Genomic DNA, 18361 nt, shown 5'->3' on the forward strand with positions numbered 1-18361 from the left:
AAGCCTTGGAGCTTTCCCTGAAATTCTGGGCTGGCTGCTGCCTGTCTTCCAGCTGTGAACCAGCCATGGGGGCTCCAGACCTGCAGCACTGAACCCCTAAGTTCCTGCAACTGAGCTGGGTTTTACAGGTCAGCCTTGGCACTGTGCTGCTATTTTACAACAGATTCATGCTTGGCTCAAGTGCACAAAGAATGGTTTAGTTACAAAAGATTTTGAAAGCAATCCATGTAATAGTCTGAATGTATGGAATAATGTTATCCTGTAGCTGAATTTAGAGGAAAAAACCCACTCACTTCTACAGCATGAGCTAATGTTTATTATTAGTGCACAAATGAAGTGACAATTAAGTCCAGAGTAAATAAAATCAATCTGAGATCTGGACCTCAGGTGATCTACTAGGTAATGGTGCACTGATGGTGCACGATTCTCATCTGGCTGTGTTTTATGTGCTCTTTGCAGAGGTATCAGTGAGCACCTAGTGTTTTAAATACTGGTCACTCAGGCTTTGGAATGCAGTTCTCCTCACTAAACTGCCTCCAGGTTTTGCAAAATCATTTAAGTCTGTATCCATGTCCTTTTTAGAGACTCCATCAGTGACCTGCTCCATGGAATGGTTCTTGGCAGTGCCAGCTCTTGTGCACGATTAAAAAAGAAAACTGATCCAGATGAATGTGCTTACAACAGGCACTGCAAAATCAGCTGAATCCTTTCTGGGTAATATTAGATGTGATGTTCAGATAGGTGGAAGTAAATTCCATTACTAGTTTATAAATCATTCTATGTATTATTAAAAGTTTTCCCATCAAAAATACTGATAGTTTATCTGCAAAAGAAAATGCTGCTCTGCATCTTTTACATTTGTGGGTTTGGAATAGAACAGGATAAGTGCTTAGCAGGCTCTGCTTATTTTCTGGAAATGTTTATACAAAGGGCCAGTCATTGATTATATCCCCCTTACTATACTATTGATACCAATGCTAAAATCTGTATTGATCAGAGTTTCCACAGGATTTAATCTCCACTGAATTTGTGTGGCAGATCTGGGATAACAGTTGAAGAAAAACCTCTCCCTCCTCCTCTGCCAGGCAGAAGGGCAGGTATTTAATAAGCTATGTCACTGATAAAACTAAGCTGGTACCTGTATGTCTGTATCTTTATTAGAGAACATTTTTCTTTTATCCTTAATTTTCATAGTGTGGTTACAGATTTGTATTCACACTGAGTGAGCATTAAATTTACAACTTTCATCACCACAGAATCATTACAGCTGGAAAAGACCTTCAGCCATGGCAAATCACTATATGGAGAAAAAGAAAATAAAAAAAAATCCAGTTACTGAAAAAGTTGCTGCCAGATTATGCTCCGTCTTGAGAGTCTGTAGTGGTGCTTTGAAAAGAAAAATCATCAGAGTAAGATTACAGAAGTTCATTTCATTATTCCTGTTGTGTGACAATTTGCTTTTAGAGCGTATGTCTATAATAATGTAGTCTCATGATTTGAAAAAGGCAGCAGGAATTGTGCTTTCAACTATCTAGTGTGATGAAACCAGCACAGGAAAAACTATGAATCCCTGAGTCACCATTTTAAAAATTAGGAATGGTTTTATTTTTATTATCTTACGCAAATTTGTTACCAAGATCTGTAGGGATGTGTGGGCACAAAGGCTGGGAAACAAAACTGGTTCAAGCCATCAACCTTCTTTAGAGACAGTGGAGATCATTGTGTTGGATAATTTGGGTATTCCTACTGAATGTGATCCTGCACCAACAGGAATAAAGGAAGTATCAAGGAGCATAAGACACTTTTACAGAGCCATTATCACAGAATCAGGGAATCACTGAATCTGGAAGAGACCTCCATGATCATGAAGTCCAACCTCAGGCTTTCTGTTTGTGTGTAGAGTTAACTCCCCCTTTTCACCAATCAGGCTAATTTTTGCTCTTCAGTTTCTTAGAATATCTGCAGCTTAGCCATGGTGCATGAGAAACTATTTTAACCTGTGTAAAAGTAAGCCTGTTGGCTGATTCTTGTAGTCATTACAGTAAAACCAAGCATCCAATTCTATCTACAGTCATAGATAATAAACGATATATACTTTCTTTACATTTACAATATTATTTTTTCCTTACAATAGTCTTTTTTCTTTTTTTCTCCTAAAATTATATCCAACTGTCTACTGATTATGGATTGGCAATGTGAAAAAAAATAGGCCAAATATCAATCTAATTATATTCCAGAGAAGCTTCTGATCTGCAGACAGGCTTATTTTAACTAAAAGTTAATGATGCAGTTATAGCTGTGAGGCTGGAGATCATAATAGATGAGGATTTAGTTCTTTTAAATGAGGCATTAAAGGATAATGAAAAGTTTTGAGTCACTTTTCCTTAAGTTTAATTCCCAGTGGCTACATTTCTAACAATACTGGTGTGCAAATATAGGCATGGTAATGTGTGCACAGAAATGAATACAGACCTCAGGCTGAAATCAGGATGAAAATCAGAAAATTAAATTTGTGATTCAGGATGAATAAAAGATCACTACTTATGGCTACAAATTACCTATATTTTTCCTCCTGAAGCTACAATGAAGGTCTGTATTAAAGAAAAGTAAAATAAGAAGTAACAATTTCCTGCTGGAATCCATATTGCTAATTTTTTTGCCTACATGTAAGAGTTTTATACCTATTTTCTTATTTGTAATATATGAGTTACTAACAGAGATTTCAGTTTTAATATGGAAACAGCTTAAGAAAGCATTCCTCAGAAATAATCTTGGGGCAAGCTGCAAAACTCATGTTTCATGCTGTTTATACTGAGAGTAACACTGTACTTTAGAAGTAAAAGCAATTGATTTCCAGCTTTACCGGCCAATTAAAACTTTCTGATTCTTATGAGCTGGAGCAGGGTACTTCATTATATCAGTAAATTGTATTCTTTCCCAAAGACATGAAGTTGCAGGCAGGTCATCAGAAGAAAAGATTACTATTATGAACAAATTTGCAGTTTTCAGAATGAAGAAAATATTCATCTTGGAAAATGATGTGTGCAGTGCTTCTAGAAATAAGCCTGGTGTTCAGTTTGCACCCAGAGCTCAGGAATTGTTCTTCTGTGCAGGCAGAAGCCCCTAAAGGAACTGCCCCAGGTAAGCCCCAGCAACAGCATTCGAGAAGGGGTAACATCAATAACATCACATGGGCAAATTTGTGTCAACTCTAAAAAAGAGTTTACTGGGGAGTAGAGAATAGGAGGGTTAATAGGGGGTAGAGAATGTAATCTGCAATCAATAATTTAGAACATTTAAAATACAATAGGATGCATTTTTTGTGTCCCTTACAGATCACTTACTCTGAGACGTTTGTGTGGATATAAACTTCTTTATCAAGGTGTCTGTAGTCTGTGTGTAAAGGCTGAGAGCGTATTTGAGGGACTGCAGGTCTGGACTCTTCTCCAGGAAATTCTTTTTTAGCCCACTTCCTCCAGCGTGGAAGTATTGCTAAAATGAAAAACAAATACGGTTGTTCACAGAGAAAACATAAATGCTTCAGTTAGAGACATACAACTTTATATAAAATTCTTAAATAAATGTTTGGAAGTAGCAACAGGCATGTCTAGATTTATAATAGCATTTCAGACTACAGTCATAATCTCTAGTACAAAGCTTCTTTCCAAGGGTAAAAAATAATAGGGGAAGAAAACAATATACAAAATTTTGATTTTGATCTTCATGATCTGAAGTAATAATTTGCCAATTAGAAAATATTTGAAGCATTCTTTTAGGTTGCAGAAAGTGGAATGAGTTTGGAAAAGGATAAATTTCAGAGTGAATACTCCAGAGTGTGAAGTTTTTGAATAGCAGTGTGAGAAGAGGACTTTAGGTTCTAGTGGCACAGCTAGATTTGGAAAAACAAATATGCTTATGACTTTGATGCCATGCTGACTATGTGAACTAAATATATAAAAACTGTATATATAAATGTATTATATTATATGTTCAATCCCAAAACTGAGTTCAGAAAAATTAGGGGACAGATTCTTCCCTTTTTCCTCCCACAATGAAGAATTTTTCCTAAAGTTTTGTACAGGACAGTGTTTGATGAATTGATTCATGTTAGCCACAATGAAAAGATAAATGTGCTACATACCTTCATTTTGTTCAAACACCTTGCAAAGCATTTTGCAACCTCCATTACAGTTCTAGGTCTCAAGATCAATAAAGCTCCCATTAATGGCTAATTAGTAAAAATAAAAAATGCTTTTCAGGAACACAATGACTGCTTGATGAGATGCAATACTGGTCCACTCTGTACAGGATGTCTTGGGGACTGTAAGCAGAATTTACTCTCCCTGCCTTTTTGCAGTGCTGCCAAAGGAATAAATGCAATATCTACATTCCAGTTCACATACACACATCTCCTCTAAATGCTGTATCCCAGCTTATCTGGACAGCTCAGACCTACAGTCCACATATGCCCTTTGCATTTAGTTCACACATTTCACCTTCCAGTTCTCAAGATTCTGCAGGAGATGAAACATAAATATTTCATAACACTTATTATTTACAGTTCTGCATTGCTGTCTACTAACTGTTAAAGGGAAAACATATCTGTAGGAGTAAAACAGAAGTCATCAGGCTGCAATATTTTATAGTGTTAGTTTAAAAAGTTCTGAATAAATCTATCTTCTCATCATTAAATACTTATATAAAATGTGTATCTTTTCAAGCAAATTATTTCATACAATATGTTCCAAAAAATCTCCCATCTTAATTGCTCAAGAGTTTAAAAATGATTTCACTAAGACTCATAATCAATTTATACGCAAGTGTTAAAATCTGTTAATATTTCCTACTATTGTGGCAATTACAGTGATTTTTTTGAAGTTGTCTCAGTAAAATGTTATCTACAGCAGCACTTACTGGCTGAAATCTCCATGAAAGCTAATAGTCATATAACAAAACAAAGACACCTGACCCTTGATTTCCTGAGTTTTTAACTATTTTTTTTGTTTTTCCTATAAAGGGTAAATTTTGCAAGCAAACCAACAATTGAACCTATTATTACTGTATGGAACTGAATACAGAAAGATGACCAACAAACAGGGTTTTACAGATTCAGCTGGATCTGTTCCTTAGAGATGGAAAACTTAAAATAATTCCCCTGCTACTCTGCTCTCTCTGTAGGTTTGTATGTGGCACAAGAGATTTCAAAGTCACTCTGACAAATGAAAGGGGCAGATGCCAAGAGCTGGAGTCACTGCTGGAGGCTCAGCCCAAAGCTGCCCAATGGCACAGAAAGCCTTTGGGTGCTGGCTTCTCTTTGCAGAGGGTGTCTGGGTGTACAGTGGGAACTGCACAGTGTTAGCAATGGACATGGTCTCTGGGCTGACACAATGAGGTAGCAGAGAACTCAGTCCGAGAGGCCAGAAAGCCACTTCTCCTAACTGTAAACTGGAAATTAAGCTGAAAAATATGAGATAGTTATATAAATTGCTATGGTTCTTTTTTATATAATATAAAGATTTATGATATGCTATATATATTCAAGATTATATTTGTCAAATAATTAATAAAGCTGTCTACTATTAAATTATGATTATTTCTTAGTGAATTAAATGAAAGGAAAAACAGAAAACACTCTAAGTAGAGATATTCCTCCCTACAAAACCCTCCCTTACCATAAGCAGCTACCCAATTTCTGAACACTCACCACATGCCATTTTTACCATTCTCCTATTCTTATCTGGGGCAGCCATGATTTTTTCTTGTAAATAAACTGCATTTACTAAACACTACCAAAAAGATTCTGTATTTTGATCATTACACTTAAGAACTACATTCCTAAATAAACTTAGCAATCTTTTTCACTTGAGTTAAATCATGAAGTTTGCCTTTTTTCACTTTCTACCAGTATAAGCCAAATTTCTACATGAGCAAGTTTATTTGTTAAGTATTTTGGAAATGATTTTGCCATATTAGCTTGTAAGTACAGCAGGCAGTTATAATGCACGGTCATTGCCTTACAATTTGAAAAGTGTTTCTCAGGAAGCATTCTTTAGCTCAGTTAATGAATGTTATGAATTAACTGTTATAATTTAGCACACAGATATAAGGATGCTGAATTACCAAATGGATTTTCCATATTTAATCTTTTCCCTCCAAATCTAGACATTTTTAGTAAAATGGTCAACACCTATCTCTTACTCTGTAAGAGTTTAAGGCCTGGAAATTTAGGCAAGGTTAGAGTTTACATTCTTCCCAGCTTTTATGTGTTTAGAAAATTATTAGATTCACATACTTCATGCAGCTTACTTTAGGAGCATACTTCATATTTTTCAATTTGCAATTGGTTCCCACAACATTACTAATTTCCAATGCCAATTCCACTACAAATACAAAAAATGGCAATTGGGAGCCCTCCCTGTTACTTTTTGCTTGTCTTGGAGACTGTTTTATTGCAAAACACTTGATCATAAGTATTTCCTTTTATTTATATCTTCAATTTTATACTTCAGTAGCTGCCTCCTTACCTTCCTGATGTGCTTTCTCTTCCCAGCAGGCAAGAAAATATGCTGTTATCCTAGAAACTGATTGCTTTTAAGTTATTTACACCAAATAATGATCCAGGCCAATGTGGAAAAGACTGATAAGCAAATTAAATAATATGTTAATTAATAATCTAATAAATATTCCTAATGACTTCTTTTGACTTCAGAAACCGACTCCATGAAGACTGTATGCAAGTCTCCATACAGTCTCTTTTATCCAAAAACCAATCAGCCATTGCTGGGCATTCAGCAGGGAGCAGAAAAAGAGCTGAGGCTGTACCTTTATAGTAACGAGTGCCACGTCCATTATTGCACACTGCCTCAGGGTCAGGCTTTTGGCTTCCTCTCGGATCACGTGGTCCTGCAAAGCAACAGAACACTGCAGTTGGTTTTGAAAGAGACACAATATTGTGAATATCTGTTCTTTGCAAAACAAACAAACATCCACCAAATGCCCTCCAAGGACTATGATTAACAGGGATTAATTCAGAATCCTTTCACAACAAATTATAACCTAGAGCAATTGTGTTGCTTCTTGAAAACACAGACTGTAGAGAACCAGACTCACTGGTTAATACTGAGCATTACTTCTTTTCATAGGATGTATTATTTCTCTGTTATGGGGGATGGGGGAAAGGTTAAAATTTAACTGAAAATAATTATATGACATATAAGTAGTTAATTTTAATAATAAACCTGACAGTTTAGCAAATGTTTGTTAATGCCCTATGTTTAGAAAAAAAAAGAGAGTTTTCTCTTGGAATATGTTAGACATCGAGTGACCACACTCCTGTTAAATCTTTGTCTAAACAAGCAGTCAGTGATTAACTTAGGCAATATTTTAACTTCTCTAGCAAACTGAACAATCATCCATAGAGGGCCCAAATACACAGTTCTGTACAAATCTGAAATCGTAATTGCAGCATTTACTGTCAAACAACTGACATCAGTATCAAGCTGTCCATCAAGAAGATTCCAGCACTGAGTTGCTGAAGACTTTACTATGTTTCAATGCACCTAAACAGTCCACAGAAAGAAAATTGCTGGTATTCTCACCTTAAGGGCTTTTCCAGAAGCAAAGGGATTTTTTTGGTGGGATGTGTAACGCTCATAAGGCCTGGTTGTGCAATATGGGAATGATGGCTTCTTGACCCATGTAGTGATCACTTACCACATAAGCACAGAGTCTTCTATTCATAGTGTGGTTTTGATGAAACTGTACAATAATTATTCACCTCTGAGTAGTTACTGCCATATTCAATTATACCACATACAAACAAGAATGAGGCATGAGGTTTGGCCTCAGTCATTAATATTTCCTCCTTTTTTTGTTAGTGCAAGCCAGCCACAGCTTCATCTGGCTCCATTACCTTGAGTTTTGACAGTTGTCCAAGATCTTTGGCTGCACTGAATATCATCTGGGGCCCCTGTAATCACATTGAAAATTAAGGAAACGGACTCACGACAGCATGTTTGCCTTTTATGTCAACACAATCTTATTTTCTGCTAGGACATTGGCCAAAGTCACCGTTTTGCAAAGCTAAATAAAAGTTTCAGTTGCACAGGAGACACATTTTCATTCAGTTGATAATGCCTGCAGCAAGATTGCCTCCAGTATTCTATAGCTGATACAAATATTGCACTTTCTGCTGAGAGTGGCTTTGTGTTCTCCTTTCTGCTGTTTCATTTTGTGTTTAATACTGAAAGCTAAGACTGTGATTGTTCTCAGTGTGTGTCAGTGAGATGTTTATCCATAACTGCAGCTCTCAGGTGCTGTGCTAACATGAACAATCATACTGGGAAGTGAGCAGACCTGAGGAACCTGCAAAATCCTATCTAGGGGGAATCCTCAGCTGAGTAAAGCACAATGTACTGTGAGCCAGAGCCTTTTTTTAAAGAAAAAGATATTGAAATGTTATGAAGTTCAAGCAGTATTTTACAATAGCCAAATCCTGGCATGACACCAAAGGCCAATGCCTACACATTTGTCTCAGACAAACTGAATCCTACTGTAATTCTATGCTCACATCCTTTATCACAATTACTCCAAGCAACATAACTACCAGTGCAGTTACATGTCAGCTCAACAAAATGTAGTTCTGATTATGTGGATTTCAGAAAGAAGGTTCATCCAACTTACACTGGACTAATTTTTCATTAGACTTTCTGTTCCAAAGAGTTTAATTTTCCAGAAATAATTTTGCTTCCTATATGCTTCAATTGAAGAAAATGTAATATAGAACTGCAGTTTAAATCTTCATTATTTTTTAGTAGCAAGAATGGTAAGATAAATACGTATATATATATATATATATGAATGAAAAAATAAACCTTGTTTCTGAACGCCTGTGCCTCCCAACCTCAAACAAAAAGAAATATTCAGGGCTAGAAAAATCTCTCACAGTATCCTACTTTTCAGTGATTTTCTTTAATTATGTGTTCAGTAGTAAACAAAAGTATCAAAATAAAAGGAATAGTTCACAATGCCTACTGGAAACACTCTATATAGAGGATACCACTAAGGAAACTCCCCTCTGAACTGACTGTCCTATGAATAATTGATCCTACATAAAGTATATAAATGCTCCTAACACATGATGGAAAATGCAGTTACCCAATTGAAACGCTATCTATTGTATTTGCAGATAAAATTCACACCAATAAGTTTGAAAAGCAAATTAAAGATCTCAGAAATGTAAATTCAAAACTTATTGAAAGAGAGGTTGCTTCTAATTATGCATAGTTAGCAAGGTCATGACAGCAAATATGAACAAATTCAGTGGCTGGAGTCCTGGCCATGATCAGCTCTACTCTAGAATTTTTAATAGTTCAGGTAATTTCATTTTTATCTCTGCACCATTTATACATTTTCTATTAGAGCCTTTCCTGCCTGTCCAGCAATAATCTTTTATGCATCTTCAATATATTAGAATAAGATTTAATGATATGCCTTTAATTTATGGTCCCTGACCAACAGCTTTTTAGCAGCTGAAGTGTACCATAGGATGTGTAACAGCAAAGTTGCCAAAGGCATACTGTGGCAATATCATTATTAGCTTGTCCTAAAATGGTCAGTTTATTTCAAACAAGATTGAAAACAAGAAGAATTAACAGTTATTTTATTCCAATCCCTCAAACAAAGAAAAAAAAAAAGCAAAAAAAGCAGTTATGAGAAGGCCCCCCAAGCCAGACTCTCTTTGGTGATCCTTTGACAGGATGATTTCACTGCTGCCCTCAGCTCAGCCAGCAGGGTTCACATCAGGCCATGCCCCACAAGGGCTCCTGTGCAGCACCACTGGGTAAGTACAGCTCCTTTCCCTCTGCTTGGCAGGCTGGAAATGCAGCTCTGCCCAAAGAGGAGTTCCTGTCAAGGCTGCTATTAAAATCCCCCAAATCTTTAGTGCTATATTTGGCTGAAGCTTCATGATATTAATTAAGTGCTGCCTCAAGATGAGGAATGGCACAGCAGGCAGGGCTGGAGGATGGGATGGGCATCCTTGGCTTTCTCAAACCTACAAAAATGGAACTGATTAAATTTCTGATGTGACTAGGAAGGGCAAGGAGCCCTCTTCATGTTACTGTGCACAGTGAAGCTGAGAGAGAAATCAGATTTAAATTAAACCCCTTGTATGAGAGCACATGACTGCATTCTTTCATATGAGTGCATTCATAAAAAGTGCTCTGATTTGGAGCAGGCAGTAAATGAAGGAGTGAGTCTTCCTCACCACCTAAGAGCAAGCTGGCTGCACAACTCTGAGACACCAGAGAGCAACACTGCCTGCAGTGCAGGTGTTACTCCTTGTGGTCAGGGTGCAGAACAGGGTAGTGTCAGACCCCTTGGCAACACCTGCTCAGGCACATTATTACAGTCCTTTATTATAAACTGAGAATTGCTCTGGAACACTTACAGTTTGGTCTGTCAGTGGTGGAAGCACAATTTGTTTTTCTATCTTGTTTAAGACTAACTTCCAGAGCTCTTTCAAAACCCGTTTCAGAACTGTCTTCTCACAGATTTTTGCAGAGACACTCAAACTGGAATAAAAAAAAACCACAAACCAGTCACCAAACAAGCATTAAGGCTTCAGAGGTGCTCAATCATGCTCAGATTAATAGCCATTAAGGTTTATCTCTTCTCTAGTAATAAAAATTTCTCAGTAGCTAAATTATTTTGCAATATTATCAGTAAATATTTTTGGTAAAAAGACTTGCAGATTACAAACTCATATAAATTTCCACTATCTAATGTAATGCTTAGTATATCACTGATGCATATTTATTGAAAATGCAAAATCATAATGAGTTATAAAGTTTGATGGATGATACAATTTAGCACTCCCACACCCCTAAATTAAAGTTTTAGTATATAATTTGTTTATGTCTTAAAAATAAAGAGGAACTGTCTCTCTTGTTTTGTATTTCTACTGGGATGTAGAACTGGATTCTGACAGCTAATGCAAATTTGCAGCTACTGTTTGAACGCATTTATTTCTATATACTGACATGTCTGAGCAATCTTGCTATCTATTACCTACAGTAAAATTAAATTTTTAGGGCACCTTTTCCATCTTCACTTTGAAGATTTCTGGCTGGGGAAAACGCAGATAAGGAACCAAAGGGGTGTGTAGCTTGTGACTGGAGACCTGGAGTACAAGGATCAGTGCCAGGCTGCTTGTCCTCACAGCCACTTCCAGCAAAAGGCCACTGGTGGTTGACAAGCACCAATGACACCAATGTGCTTACAGACGTGCCTGTGCTGCCTTTCAGAATGTGTCACTGCTGAATGATGACAGCATAAATTATCCTTACTTACAGAACTCAGAATGAGTTTGCAGGATCCTCTCAAAACTTAGCATTCTACCAAATGAAAAAAGAAAATCAAGCTTCTGTTTAGATGATGACCTGGTTTTTGGTGACACAGAAGTGCATATCAATAAGCAGTGAGACATTGGGTACAAGCCTACAACAAATTCCAGACAATTTCAGTATAGGAATTACTTTTGTCCTTTTGTTCAGCACAATCTTCATAACACAGCCTGTGGAGAGACACCATGCACTGGCTCATTTTCAATGACTCAAAACATGACAAGACATGGAAAAACAAGCCTGCAGCTTATGCAAAAATTGTTCAGTGTAAGTGAAGAGGTTAGGCACAGGATTCTGCACACAGTGAATACTAGAAATATTAAAAATACTATAGAGTGCTTCCAGGTATCCACAGTGCTTCAGCGTAATACCAAATGTGCCTGACCGCAGCATCCAGTTCCCAGCCTGCCACACAATCCAGCCTGCACACTTACGTTTTGTCCAGGGAATCCATGAGAGGCCGAAGCACAATCTCAGCATCAATGGCTGCACTGTTCTTATTGGCTGCTGCATTCCCATTTCCTCTCATTTGATTCAGCTCATTGCTCATTTGTTTTACACAATCTTCGATAACAAACTGGAAACTATAGGATGACAAAAAAAAGAATGAAAGAATTCTGGGAGAGAAAACAATAAGGATGATTTTGCATCAGGTTCTTCAATAAGACTTAAATATTTTCTGCAATGATGCAATGCTCAAATTTGAAGATACTATGGTGTTACAGTCTGAAAATAAGTTCTACTGAAAATCATAGCTCATAAATAATTAATGCTGTGTTTTGATCTCTTCCCCTGCCTTGCTTCCATTCTGCCACAATTTCCATAGCTTTGTAGGTATGCCAAATATTTATTTTCTAAAGCAACAGATGTATCAGAATCTATAGCTTATATATGATTGACTACCAGTTAGGAACAACTTCTCAAGATTTTATTTTTGATGTGTAAGGATGATACAACAAGGAGGTGATGATACATAATTTTTCTTCTGATGGTTAATAGCAACCAAGCTTTGATATTCCTCTAGAGGTAAAATCAAAAACTCCTACTGATTCTGCCCTGTTTGGCTCAATTTGACTTTTTCCAGATTTCCCACAGTCAGTGCCTTCAGAAGGTTTGTTACTTCTCTGCAACTACACAGCATTAAAACACTTGGACTGTTTAAAATATCCTTTTGCAAAAAAACCCCCTTGCTTTGAAACACTCAGATTCTTCCTCCTGGGAGAAATCTTTTTCACTTCAAGGTGACTGTGAACACATCCTTCCGCCTCAAGTTTGTATCTGCTCAGCTTTTCTGAAAACCATTCTGTTTCCTAACTGATCTGGTTGAGTGTCTGACAGTCTTAAAGTGCTATTGATGTGATAATCTTTGGACAACATATTGACACAAAGCAGAATAGCAGTTAATCAGTCACCAGCTCAGAGGCATGAAGAGTCTACTGTGCACACACAGTAATTTGTTTTATGGGTTGATTTGTGATGGATCAAAGTGGTTTAGGATTAGTTTATGAACAGAAATGCAAAATAGAGGCCAAAAATCTATGGGGTCTGTTAAGCTGAAAAGATAACTGTCAAAGATTAACTTGAGGAAAGCAAAACATAATTTACTGTGAGAGTAAAGAAACAATCAGTTGTTCCAGTGACATGGCTAATTGTAAAAAGAGAACACAAACCTCCATGTGAAATCACTGGAAAAATGAGAAACTTTTCCAAATGCACTTAGAAGTACACTTGCCTACACACTTTAAAGCCCTAGACAATATCAACATGAGGCAGCTGTGAAACTGCTCATGGAAATTCTTGGGACCAGTCCCTCCCTCCAACAAAAGCCAAAATAATGCATTGCCTTTCTTGACGTTAGACATCTTTCCAACATTGTTAACCTCACAGACCCAAGCAGTAAACTAACCCATGAGGAATGTTCTAGCTGTCTGAAGCATATCCTACACTGAGCTGTTCTGGGTTTGCTGTTGCAGAAACCTAGTTGGCTCATTCAGAAAGAAGCCCTGGAAAGAAATAATATTCATGCACTGTCAATGATCCGAGAAGCAGAGCCTGGGAGCAAAAGTACAGCAAGACAATACAGCAAACTAAGCACAGAGAAAAAAACAGACTGTCCACCCACACTGCCCATCAATGGATTAAATAAGCAACTACAAACTTTGCTTAATGAGTACCACTAATCCCTCTTCCTTAGATTTCTTTCTAACTTGAAGTAAAAGTAACTTGCTACTTCTTGTACCACAACCACTGCTGGCACAGCACCATACATATTCAGGACTGCAGTGTGCACTCTGATTAATGAAAGGTTTTGAGAGTAAGGCTCAATAGACAATTTTTGAAGAGCCACAGGCAAGCAAATGACCCAAGAAGGCCATGCACAATGACCACCTGAAGCAGGTTAAACACAGGCAGATGTGCCTGGTTGAAGCAGCCCACTTGGAAAAAGCTGTCAGTCTCAGGAAGTAAAATAAACATGGTCAGAGAGGAAAGTTTAACATAGCATCAGGCAAAAAAACCCAGTGACTTTGCTTTCCAAAAAGCAGAAATAAGCCATCAGCCTCACCTCTGTAACATGTTCATGCCCACAGATGATGTTCAGTTGTCTTTACAGCAAGGTTGCTGTTATTTCTTTCAGAGTCTAAACACACACACACACACACACACACACAGAAATGCACACCAGTCCATCAGGGCAGAAGCAAGCCATGCCTCAGGACATCCAAATAACCACCCAGACTTCATCAATGAGGGAGGTTTTTTGAACAGGAATATTCCTCTAAGGTTTGCAGAAAATGGGTTTGTTACCTTGCAGCATATGTTACACTGAGTTCATCCAATACATTGCTAAGTTTCACCTGAAGTTCTTTTAGAACAACACTAGCTTCAGCATCCAGCTGCAAAGAAATAAATAACATTGTATTTTATTTATACACTAGTTTTCTGGGGTTTCCATTACAATCAAGGAATTAGGAATTATGTGCAAAGATACACTGCAGTATAGAAAACCAAATGTGGAAACACCTGTTGCGACACAGACTTGCTTTAGTAGGCCTTGAAATACAATTACCATTAAAATAAATTAAAAAAAATTTTGATTACAGCAGGGAATATTTATATCAGAAATCAAAACTGTGCCATTGAAAAATGACTTTCTGTGGGATTGTGGAAACTGTGTTGGCAGTCACAAAGGAGAGAGCTGCCATTATCAGGCCAGTAGTATTCAACAAGGCACACCAAGAGAAGGATGCAGGAAAAGTCAGTGCTCGTGTTAATAGTAATGCAGATGCCTTCATTATTTTTGTACATTTCACTATGGTTGGTATTTTGTTTTGTGATTTGCATTGAAATTGTTTTCATATTTCATATGTTTCCATAATGCAGTGTAAAATTAGGCCAGGACTGAAAAAAAATCTTGAAGAATATCCATGCCAATTCTACTGACAGAGGATATGGGAAGGGACTCTACCAAATTTCAGTACTGCTCTTTCTAAAAGCCATTAGGGCAAATAAAATTCAAGCAGAGAGCAACACATTCTGATGCTCTGATACAGGTTTTCTAAACATAGGAAGAAAAATTAATGCAGGGGAGAAATACATTTTTACATTTCCAGGGATGAGGATACATGCACAGATATTTAATCAAAAAGGTACCCTATTGGTATTGATTTATTTATTGACTTGTTAATTTGCTATGGATGCTTTTTCAAATAAGAAATAATAGGGTTTTTTTTCCCCTGATCTTTAGCATTCAGGAAAAATAGTTACAGCCCATTCTGGGATATGACAGATGATCATCAGGATCAACAGCTGAATTTGAATTAATAGCTGATGTTCCAGGTCTTTCAGCTGTCTACATCACAGTGTTAAGGAATGATTTCAAATGATAACCCTTAATTTGTGGACTCTGTTCTGCAGCAAGGTCAGGTACAGACCTTCTGACAATTTCAAAGGACACTGCACATTTAGAATACATAATCAGGGCTGTTTCTATTTGTGTTTTTCTGTCTTTCAACTGCATGAGTAGTGTTTGGTGCTTATTTTTCCTCTGGTGCTTCAGAGCACTCTGGTGCAGCAGGTCAGTTCTTTTAATCTCACTTCAGAGACAAGGGGAAGTTGTTGCACCACACTTGATAATTTACTTGAGACTCCACAGGAATTCTACAGCAAAACAAACTGAAATAGATCCAATGATCTACTGTGTTTTAATCTTAGACCATCCTTTATCTCCTTAGAGGTTATGTGTGGGTCAAAATAATAGAAAACCCAAGATTTTCACTACAGGTTTTGACAAGAACCTGAAATAGGTGATAAGGGGGAATTGCCACATTGCTTTAGAAGGTACTCAGGGTTATGTAGTTATTTTCCAACATGAGAAGCTCATATGTTACTTATTACTATAAGTACTTACTGTGACTACTTACTGATTTAGTTTTGAATTACTTTGCATTGAGAGAATTTCTGTTGCTTCTGTATATGTTAGTAATGTCCCTGACAGATATACTTTGACAGTTCGTACACTTAAAGTGATTGCTTTCCTTCATATGAAGAGCAGGAATTAAAAAGCTAATTTTACTGCAATGTCTTTATTAGTAAACAAATTAAGACTTTGCTATCAAAGGCAAAGATTTTTCCAGGAAATGCATATCACTAGGGAATTATACTGTCTCCTCTGGAGGGATACATACACACCCCAAATTAAAGACCTCTAGAATATAAACATTAACAAACACTGAACACACAAGCATTCACACTGAACACGATACATGTCAAGGAAAACACAAAATAACAGGCAAGCAGAAGATCATGCACAAACTAAGAGAATCACCTTGATACCCGGCCTATAGAGGTCAATGTAGTTACTTTCTATCACAGGTTGTGGTGATAACCAGAAAACACAAAGTATCTGCTAAATTCACCTGGAATTGAATTTAGTCCAGCTAAAATTGGATTAAATGCTAAAGCCAGATTGTGGATATTACACACATTATAGAAGGGTGCATGCAACTGTTAAACATTTTAGAGGCTTTGTGCTCACAAATTGCAGGAACAAGTTTGTGTGTGCACAGCTGGAGGCATCTGGCAGGACCCCCAGCGCTGTGTGTGCACATGCTCATGCCTGTCGATGAGGTGGCACAGGGAGTTGACACAAAGAGGTATGCGGGCTGCCCGGGCAGGTGTGCCACACCTGGCCATCCTGCCATCACTGAGAAGATGTCAGCAAGAGTTGTAAATGCTACTTCTCTCTAGGTACTGGAAAATATGGTGATTTGGGTGTCTCACCAGAAGTAAAATGTGCACTTTTCATTTTTTTTATCATGTGCCTTCTATGTGCTAATGATTTGCCCTCAGGCATCATCCAAATGTGCCAGAGCATGACCTCTTCCTCTTCCTGATATGGCAGAGCTAAGATGGGAGCATGGAAGTGAGAGGCAATGCTGATCAGCATCCGAGATGATGTCACAGAGGGAGATACAGACATGAAAATGAAGTATTTATGGTACTGGGGACTTCTCTTTTTCCTCTTCATTTGCTTCATAGAGTTTGGTGAAGGAGGAATGAAAACTAACAAAATTCCCTAAACATATTTCAGGAAAATAAAAGAAAAAAGCTCTACTTGAGCCTGATTATTTTGGGAAGAAAAAAATAAATCCCAGCCATGAATGTCATTAGTGTACCATATCAAATTTAAGCAACAAAAGAGAAAAGACAACACATTTATCCCTTGGACAATTGTATTCTGGATTCCATCTACAGTTCCCAGCATGTGTGGCCTAACCTTAAAATACATCGGGGTAGGTTGCTCAGGTTTCAAAATAAAGGAGCAAGCTTATTTCATTAATAATGTGCAAATTATTCTTTTAAATCAATTCTTAATATTCTTGGCTTTTCTAGGCTCGCATTTATGTTATTTTATCATGATCTTAAATAGCAGAATTAATTTTTACCCACAAGAGAATATACTCATAAATCTAGGCACACTACATAAGATGTATTGATTATGCATTATCAAAGAGATAATTAGTAATTTGACTTTTTCTGAATGCTACACAAAAACTGAGAACACATTTGCTGAACAGCTGAGAAAATAAGAAATAGTTGAACATCATAGTTTCCAAATTCTGCCTATCTAAAGCCGCCAATTCTTTTATACAGACAAGCCTTGGAAAAGGGTTAAAAATCTGATGAGTTTGGCTGCTTTCAGTGTGTTAGATTGAGGTATTTTCCTGTTGTAATTTAATGTGTGCTAGTATGGACATAATCTTGTTAATGGCAAATTTGGTGGTGTTTCTGCAGGAAACTACAGAGATGCAAATTACTTTTGCATGAGTTAAATGGAACCTCTCTAATCTGAATCCCATTTATCTGCAATTTCACAGGTCTAATTACTTATGGTTTCCTAATGGGACCACCTGGTTACTTCTGTTCAGAAAATAGTTTTACATGTTTTCTGTATATCTGGCAAAGATACAGGTATTTATCAGCTCCATCACTTTAGTGGTTCCTTCTGTCTCTGACAGACATCTCCCTTCCTCCACCCACACCCTTGGGAGAGTGAGGTGTGAGATGGTTGGCTGCCACTGCTCTGAGTGCACAGAACTATTCTGCTGAAGTCTGGTCCTCTGACACACCATCAAAGACTTTAAGGCCACATATAGACTCCTACAGGAATTCCTAAGCTTCATATTTAAAGCTGGAATTGAATTTACCAAAGAGTTACTATGATTTATGTACAGTTAATATAATATTGTCATACGTAAACACCCCCCTTTTGCTTTACACCTCTGTTTTTGATCCTAATTACTGTAACTCATTTCTGCCATGTTCTGTCATCTGGTGTAAAGCAACACAAGCATTGGCTTCTCTTCTTTCTCTTTTATCAGTTTCTAGCTTGTCAGACAAAGAAATATTTAGTGTAAATATATTCATTCATTTTAGATGAAACAAACAGGAGCTAA

At 37.2% G+C, this 18361-nt stretch overlaps 1 protein-coding gene and 1 long non-coding RNA gene across 2 annotated transcripts in view; one reads left to right on the top strand and one right to left on the bottom strand.

Moving 5' to 3' along the window:
- LOC110474170 (uncharacterized) overlaps positions 1–18361 on the top strand; it is a 166518-nt gene that overhangs the window by 106747 nt on the left and 41410 nt on the right. The window contains exon 10 of the long non-coding RNA XR_014957600.1: positions 1–18361. This exon is cut by the window's right edge and continues 41410 nt beyond it. This is a non-coding gene — a long non-coding RNA (uncharacterized LOC110474170).
- Positions 1–18361, bottom strand: part of UNC13C (unc-13 homolog C) — a 127380-nt gene that overhangs the window by 10316 nt on the left and 98703 nt on the right. The window contains exons 24-29 of the mRNA XM_085588704.1: positions 14211–14299; positions 11840–11989; positions 10451–10574; positions 7913–7969; positions 6823–6903; positions 3345–3492 (exon numbers count right to left, since the gene is read on the bottom strand). Of these exons, the coding sequence (XP_085444830.1) occupies positions 3345–3492; positions 6823–6903; positions 7913–7969; positions 10451–10574; positions 11840–11989; positions 14211–14299 (649 nt within the window). The remainder of the gene's footprint in view (positions 1–3344; positions 3493–6822; positions 6904–7912; positions 7970–10450; positions 10575–11839; positions 11990–14210; positions 14300–18361) is intronic.

Source organism: Lonchura striata, chromosome 10 (assembly GCF_050655825.1).
Source record: "Lonchura striata isolate lonStrDom1 chromosome 10, ASM5065582v1, whole genome shotgun sequence".
Lineage (NCBI taxonomy): Eukaryota > Metazoa > Chordata > Aves > Passeriformes > Estrildidae > Lonchura > Lonchura striata.